Raw genomic sequence first — 8,973 nt, 5'->3', positions numbered from 1 at the left:
CTTAAGGTTTCTGCATATCCATAGAATAAGTGGAATACAGGTTGAAAGAAACATGCTTCAGAACACATACAAACAGCCCACACACATAAAAACTAAAGAATCTTACAGAATGTTGTCTCTTCCTCAGCCTTTCTTGACATTGGGTTTAACCAACCATGGTACGAAATTTAAGTTTTTTTCCAGAGGATGTTCTCCAACTTGAAACATCTTGTGGAGAAAGTTGGTGGCAGTGTCTGAAACACATCATTTCTTACAATGCATTTTTTCACTTCTTTGGAATAAAATATCTGTGTTATTAAAAAAGTTTGATAGAAAATTGATGTAACTTTATGTGACCAAATACGATGAAAATCTTTAACAAAAATGTCACTGAGTATAAGCCTGAATTCTCAATGACTGCATTGTATTCCAAAGTTATTTTTAAATAAATGAGTAAATACACAGGAAACAAAGTCAAAAAAATGCATTTAGTTTCTCTTGGTATTAAAAGATGTTAGCAATAAGATACTGGTCTTTCAACCAAGAATAATGAAAATTTTAAAAATACATTTTTTCAAACGCAATTTGGATAATAGAGGTGGAAAAACAGGAGACAGACAATGCTTTTGATGTGCAGAAAAGAAAATTCCAAGGATCATGGGTGATCTCCCTGTGTTTCATATGTCAAACAAGATATAAAATCAAATGTCCATTTTGTTTTTACATCTTACTTGAGTTCCTGAAGCTACTTTCTCTTTGTAGTTTTTGCTTTGGTACACTCAGATTTTGGTGAAGCAGTTCTTACGAAGGAATTAAGAGTTGCTAATTTCAACCTTCTTTGGCTTGTAGCCCTGTCCTGCTTCTAAGACTGGCAACAAAAGACGCTGATTCCTTTTTTATTCCAGGTAAATATTGTTTCTGGGATAGTCCCCATTTCCAAAGCCATAGCTAGATATTTACAACCCTGTTCCCGATGGACCAGTTTCATGTTTCAAAACCCAAATGTTCAGTGAAAGTGAACCTTAAATGTTAATCTGATTTAACAAATGTCAGACTTCACAGAGCTGCTTTGGAAATAGGAACAATGTCTCATTCCTTTGAACCCACAATGACTGAAACCTGAGTCCATGGCTCTTCTGTCAAAAGAGCTCCAGGCCATCACCTGATTGTTTCCTAATCTTTACCCTTTAAAATGATTTTGTCATAAATGAATTACTGTAGCCCTGAAGAATAATCCACAGTTTTTACCAACTTGTAAAGGACAGTTTCTGTACACCTATGGAAAGAAACAGGAGGAGTAATCTTCAACAACTCTTCTCCTAGTTTGAAAGTTACTGTGGGTAAAGATGAAAGTATGAGGCACTGACTCTTGGGTGTCAGCTCTGCTGAATGGGCCATACGTCATGGTATTTGGTAGATTATTTCCCCAACTGCACCTGCAAGGATCATAAAAACGGGGTATTGTTCAGTTTCTCTGTTCCGCCAGGCTGAGCTAATTTTTGTTTTGGGTTGTAGCACAGTGTGAGGGTGCTTATTGCCCTGCTGACAGTAATATGTTGCAGCATCTTCAGCTTCCAGGCTACTGATGGTAAAGGTGAAATCTGTCCCAGATCCACTGCCACTGAACCTCGAGGGGACCCCTGAGATGGACTGGGAAGCATACTTGATGAGGAGCTTTGGGGCTTGATCTGGTTTCTGCTGGTACCAGTTTAAGTAGTTGCTAATGCCTTCACTGGCCTGGCAGGTGATGGTGACTTTCTCCACTGGAGTCACAGAGAGGAAAGCTGGAGACTGTGTCATCACAATATCACCCCTGGAGGCTGAAACCATACAGCAAACATTAGCACAATATAAGCATCTGCTTAATGAAATCACCACTAATCTAGTAGGACAAGATGAAAGAATATGCATTACTTAAAAAAAAAAATCACATTTAAAAACAAGCCAACTTCCATATGGTGCTAGGTTCCTAATTAAGAAAATTAATGAGTCAAAGAATTAGTTTTAGGTTTTTCTAAATATTCTCACCTGGAACCCAGAGGAGCAGAAGCCCCAGGAGTTGCAACGGGGACACCATCTCAATGTTTTGACTTCAGTTTTGCTGAAGACACATCTAGGAGAAAAAGCCTCTTATAAGATACTGAGAGGCAGGACCACTTCAGATGTGGGAGGAAGGATACATGCAAATTATGGGAATGTCCTGTTGTTTTAAATACACAGACATCGCTGTTGTCAGGAGAGCGCCCTCCCCGCTCCTTCGGGGAATGTGAGAGGCGCCCTCTGCTGGCACCTGCAGATGAGCGCAGCTGAGGCCCCGGCAGGGGTTGACCTGACCCAGGGCCCAGCCACAGAGTCCATCGCAGTCTCTGGGAGGCTCTGCAGTCATCTGGGGTGAACAGCAGCTCACATCCTCAGTCTCGGCCCAGGGCTATCTTGACTTTCCTGACAACACATTCACAATGAGGCTGAAGAAACTTTGATCCTGTGGATGCTTCACAAAGCCTCACCCCATACAACACAATATTGATGTCATCATGGTAACTCGATAGGATAAGCAGAAAATAATAAGGACTCTGGATATTCAGTGAAGCACATGAAGACCAGAGTGTGGGATTCAACCCTACAAAATTTAAGGGCCTGTCACATTGGAGAAGGTATCAGGGATTTAGTGAAGGGGCGTGAGTAGCATTGGCTCATCCCCTTCAAGGTAAGGACAAATAATTGTACTTTGCAGCTCCAACCACTGAGAATGCAGCACGGTGTTGGCAAGGCCTGCTTAGAGTGTTGACGTAACAAATCCCACACTTGGGTCTACTCCACCACTCCACTTATAAGCTAATTTGGAAGGCTGTCTTCTTGGAGTGGGCTCAGAAAAAGAGAAGGTTTTGAGGAAGGTTTTGGGCTTTGATACAAGTAGCTCTGTCACTTGATCCATGTGATCCAGAACATTGTTCAGTGCCAGATGCATCTGCATTAGATGGGAATACTTCGTGAACTCTCTTGCAAACTCCAATAAAACTCATGGCATAAATCCCTGGGATTTTAGAGAAGACCAAGCAATGACCAGATAACAAATAAAAAATTTCTTGTTCGAAATGCAGCATATCACTACGTAATGGTAGGTAGTCCCATGAGGCATTTAAAAAGTATGTGACTGAGCTGCCCCTCATAAGTGGAGGAGGCCAGTCTCACCAATTTTTAGGGTCAGGTGAGGCTCAGCACCATTCAATATTAGGATGAATATTAGGTACTTTTGGGGTTTAGTTGAAGTAGATTCAGAGGCCATGCTTCATTTACATGAACAGGTGTTCCAGTTCCTCCTATCATTTTTCTCTTACTCTAACACCTTTGCATCAGCTCACTCCAGTGACCTCATGAGTTTTCTCAATCAGCTAATAGCAAAGGAGAAAACCAAAAATGCAAACAAATAAAAGAAGAAAACCAAAACAACAGTAAGAAAATCTAGGCTTTTTGAATGGGTTAGCATCATATATTTTTGCAAGTAAAAGTGGGTTGCTCCCACATTTTGGCCACAATCATGGGTGGCTGATAGGTATTATCCTGAGTTAGCAGATATTTGAGCACAGCATGTAGTGTTCAACTTAGTGTGGAGAGAGAAATGTACTGAGTCAAGTATATGCATGAATTAGTGATAGCTGGTTGGCCACAGTCTTTGATAAAGAAAATTGGAAGATCACAGAGAAGAAGCTCTAGAGGAGAGGTATGTGGATGTACTCATATGAGTAAGAAATTACATGTGCAAAATTTTATTTATTTCTGCAAAAAGCAGAGGATATCTTCCACAGTAAGACACCAAACAACCAATCATAGTGGAAGGCTCATTCACTTGTAAGCAGATTAACTGAACTCAGTCTTTTCTCTTAACTTCCACAATATTTGCATAATAGAGTCTGTAATGAAGTAGCCATGATGGCCTGCACAGGGCTATGAATGAGTAAAATGACATGAGCCATGCCTCACAGCCACCATCGCCACCTGTGTTGATCCCACTATTGCCACTTCTGGGTATCCAACTTCTCAGCAGCAGAGACAAGTATCTTCAACAAGTGGGTGGTTATTTGGGATATGAGATCACTGTCCTCTGGAGGTGACTGTGATGCATCCTAACTAGGATCCTCCTGTATTCTAGATATATGTTTACCTTTCCTGCCCACAGATAATTGCCTATCTCAGTGCTCTGAGAGTGTTTTTTGTATTAATATGGGAATATTTCAGAACCATGTTCCTACATTGTGGGGAAAGAAACAACATAATAGCCACTGATTATGGCATCCATTGGTTCTACCAAATATATCACCCAAAGAAATCCACAAGGGTATAATATTCTGCAGATTTTAGATGCTCTCCTTCAAGGTGTGCTGAATCTTTAAACCAATGACCATACTACAATGAAGAAATGTTTCAGGAAGCCAAAGGCCAGGAGTACAAGCAGACTATTTAGTCATCCTACACAGGAACCCAGCTGGCGGACATGTGTGTGCAGTAATGCAATTTTAGGCCCTGTTGGCCACAGGCATCTACTCCTGGATATCCAGGAGCAGATGCTTCTACTTGGGACTACTATAGATAATCCTAAAGCTAAACCTCAAGCTATGGTAATGCAAGGTTCCTCATGCCAGTAGACAAGAAGGCAACCAAACATACCTACTTCAGCAAATAGTAAAACTATCATGAAAAGATCGTTTTCTGCTACATTTTTGGTTAGAGGAGGGATATATATGGGAATATGTCCGGATCGAAGAACACACACCATAATTAGATGATAATTAATCCTCAACTTAATGTAAAGTAAAATTACAAATAATTAAAAGAAGGTAGGAAAAGGAAAATATTTCTAAGTGGCTCCATTGCTCCAGCTCTTTCAGGAGAAGTGCTGCTATGGCAAGAACCTCCAAGACTCAAAAAATGCATGGACATTTTTTAGTTTTGTGTCTTATGATATACTTCCCTCAGCAACATGTATCATGTGTGTTCATTTTCAGGTGTTCATTCACAACTGAAAGCTATGAATCGCCCTTTTCAAGGTAATTCTAGCCACATACTAGAATCAAATGGGAATATTTTAAAAGTATTGCTGCTTGCTCTTATCCTAGCCTAGTTGGCTAAAAATACTTGACCAGAGTTCAGGCAGCCGCATGTTTAAAAATCTTCCCAGAATATTTAGAGATGCAAGTAGGATAGAAAACCTTTTATCTAACTGGCTCTTTGCCTCTGTAGTCCAGCAGCCACAGCATTTTCATGAACTGGGAACTTGTTAGAACATTCAAAATATCAGGTCTGGGACTATAACACAACATCAAAAAGTACATATATCAATCAAATTGCAGTTTTTATACCAAAAATTAAGAAAATCTCTACTCGAATGGGAAAGGAAAACCAGTAGCTATTTAGCCCCTATATGACAAATATGTTAAAATTATCTTAAAAGGATTTTAAAGCAGCCATCATAAAAATGCATCAATGAACAATTGCAAAAAAAGCTTGAGACAAATGAAATAATGGCATCAAGAATGAAATACGAAATTTAATAAAAGAAAAATGGAAATTTTAGAATTGAAAGATGCAATCACTGTATGAGCAGCCCAGTGTATGGCCTAATAGCAGAAAAGAGTAGACATAGGAAAGTGATACTAGATAATACATAATAATTATCTATTAGTAATTGGATAATTACTATTATCTAATCTAAACAACAGTGAGAAAATAGGCCAAAAGGAAATGGATGTAGACACAAGATAAACAGAAAGAAATCTATGATAAGGCATATCCTAGTCAAACTTCTAAAAACTAAACACAAAGAAAATCTTTGAAGGCAGAATTTTTTAAAAACTACTTGCAACCTTTAGGGGAAAAATGATTTGAATGACAGAGAATTCCTTCTCAGAAACTATGAAGGTTAGAAGGAAATAACACCATTTCAAGTAATGAGAGAAAAGACCTGCCAACATAGAATTCTATTTCCATGACAGCTGCTCCAAGATGGCTGACTAGTCACAGCCAGGAGGAAGAGCTTGCACCAAGGGACCGGGACATTAGAAAGACTGGTGCACTTCTAGCAGATCTTCAGAGGGAAGGCACTGAGAATAGATGAAGGGAAGACAAAGATGCTGGGCTGAAGGGGAAGGAAGCTGGGAACACTGTGTGGGGCTACTATGTACCAGGACACATTCCTGCCTCCCAGTGACTCCTGTGATAGGGATGAGTTGAACCAACAAGGAGCAACTTGGGTGTTGGCTGGCCAAGGTCCTGGAAAAGAAGATTATAGCAATGAGCTGGGCAAACGTTTTGCCCAAATGTGTGAAACTCATAAACCTATTCATCTATGTGTGTTCTGAAAAGTGCATACAAAATGTAGCCAGTTCTTATCTCTCTCTGTTTTACTTTTCACTGCACCACCTTTGATCCCTGTTATTCATAACGGCAGGTTTTAAGTCACCAGAAATGTGTGCAGACATTATTTTAGCAATTCTATCATTCAATCACTTCCAGGAATCCACTAGTAACTTTCAGCTGGTGTACCACTTGCCCCAGCTAAAGCCCTCAGTTTGAACTAGCTTGCTGTGTTCATTTCCTGCAGAATTCATCACATTTAGCTGGAAATACTGAAGGATCTTGCTTGACTCTCCACCTTAACTCAAGTCCACTTTCTTCGACAGCAAGCTGCTAGTTTCTGCTGACATCCTCATTAAAACCCTAGATCTGCAATTCATGCTGACTGAGCGGAGGTGGAAGGGAGCAATCCCAGACAAAAGGCTACAGATGTAATTTCTTTCCTTACTCAAAACATATTCTTTCATGTTATGAATAATATACATTATTAAATGTTTTATACTTTGCCAATTTTCAGAGCGCTGAAACTGATTCGATATTTTTTAGCTTTATACTTAATTTGTCTTTCTCATATATTTTTGCTGAGAGGATTTAACAAACTTTGTGACACTATAAAGAGAGATGCCTTCTAAAATGAATTTCAATGAATATGATAGCAACACTGAAAGGACATAGATATATGTTAAAACATAAGTAATTCTGAAGTAAATAATTTGAACTCTATAGCCACAGTTTAAAGAGAAATTGTGCACTTAACAAATATTAACTCTTGGCCGGGCACGGTGGCTCATGACTGTGATCCCAGCACTTTGGGAGGCCAAGATGGGTGGATCACCTGAGTTCAGGGGTTTGAGACCAGCCTGGCCAACATGGTGAAACCCCATCTCTACTAAAAATACAAAAAATTAGCCAGGCTTGGTGACGCACGCCTGTAGTCCCAGCTACTCAGGGGGCTGAGACAGGAAAATCACCTGAACCTGGGAGGCGGAGGCTGCAGTGAGCCAAGATCGCGCCACTGCACTCCAACCTGGGCAGCAGAGTGAGACTCTGTCAAAAAAAAAAAAAATAAATAAAAATATATATATATATATACACACACTCATATATATATGTGTATATATATATATATTTTACATATATATGTAACTCTAATAACTAGATTTCACATTTTCAGGGAATGCACTACAAATCTGTAAAATGCCTTATGCATATTCTAGAATTGACCAAGTAAGTGAATATTCTCTGCATAATGGGAGCCAGGATTGTCTTTAACAGATGATTGAAACACAGATATGAAAACATGATGAATCTTGTGAAATTGTTTCATAAGAATCCTTGTCCTTTGTTACATTTTAATTATTTTTATTTATATATTTTAAAAACATTGAAATATCTTTAGACTTAAAATTTGCATAATATAATAAGATTGTTCTCATGTACTCTTCCACTAGCTTCTTCTATAATGTCAACATCAAGCGTAACTATAGGATAAGTATCAATACCAGAACATTAACATAAATGCAATGCTATTAATTAAGTAATTTGAAATCCCCTTTGTATTTCACTGATTTTTTCAGTAATCCCCTTCTTTATGTTCCAGAAAAAAATCCAAAATCCCCTATTGCATTTAATTATTGTGTCCTTAATATTTCCCAAATTGTGACAGTTTTTTAGTTTTGTCTTTCATGATTTTGAAACTTTTGAAGTGTACCGGCAAGTTATTTTGGAGAATCCCTTAAGTTGCATTTGTTTGAAGTCTTCTACTGATTAGATTCATATCTTTTATTTTTAGCAAAAAAAAAAAAAAAAAAAAACCAATGGGGTGGGGTGCATCCTTAGTGCACAGCAAGAATTACAAAATGTCAACATATCCTATTAATGGTGATCAATTAATGTGAACAATAAAACCCTTTTTTTAAAAAAATGTTTTATTATACTTAAATTCTGGGATACATGGGCAGAACGTGCAGGTTTGTTACATAGGTGTACATTTGCCATGGTGGTTTGCTACACACATCAACTTGTCATCTACGTTAGGTATTTCTCCCAATGCTACTGTTCCCCTAGCCCCCCACCCCCCAACAGGCCCTGGGGTGTAATGTTCTCCTCTCTGTGTCCATGTGTTCTCACTGATCAACTGCCACTTATGAGTGAGAACACATGGTGTTTGGTTCTGCATTCTTGTGTTAGTTTGCTGAGAATGATGGCTTCCAGCTTCATCCATGTCCCTGCAAAAGACATAAACTCATCCTTTTTTTATGGCTGCATAGTATTCCATAGTGTATATGTGCCACATTTTCTTCATCCAGTCTCTCATTGATGGGCATTTGGGTTGGTTCCAAGTCATTGCTATTGTAAACAGTGCCGCAATAAACATACATGTGCATGCATCTTTATAGTAGAATGATTTATAATCCTTTGGCTATATACCCAGTAATGGGATTGCTGGGTCAAATGGCATTTCTGGTTCTAGATCCTTGAGGAATCGCCACACTGTCTTCCACAATGGTTGGACTAATTTATACTCCCACCAACAATGTAAAAGCGTTCCTATTTCTCCACATCCTCTCCAGCATCTGTCTGAGGCCTCTGTTCTGTTCCATTTGTCTATATATCTGTTGTGGTACTAGTACCATGCTGTTT

At 38.9% G+C, this 8,973-nt stretch overlaps 1 gene segment (V, D, J or C); it reads right to left on the bottom strand.

The window, feature by feature from the left end:
- Positions 1-1,208: 1,208 nt before the first annotated feature.
- Positions 1,209-2,092, bottom strand: LOC129026582 (probable non-functional immunoglobulin kappa variable 6D-41). The segment is given in 2 exon segments: positions 1,209-1,799; positions 2,008-2,092. Coding segments are annotated over 2 exon segments (468 nt in total).
- Between the last annotated feature and the right edge of the window lie 6,881 nt (positions 2,093-8,973).

The sequence above is a fragment of the Pongo pygmaeus genome, chromosome 12 (genome assembly GCF_028885625.2).
Source record: "Pongo pygmaeus isolate AG05252 chromosome 12, NHGRI_mPonPyg2-v2.0_pri, whole genome shotgun sequence".
NCBI classification, from domain to species: domain Eukaryota; kingdom Metazoa; phylum Chordata; class Mammalia; order Primates; family Hominidae; genus Pongo; species Pongo pygmaeus.
This window is presented reverse-complemented; position numbering and strand designations above follow the sequence as displayed.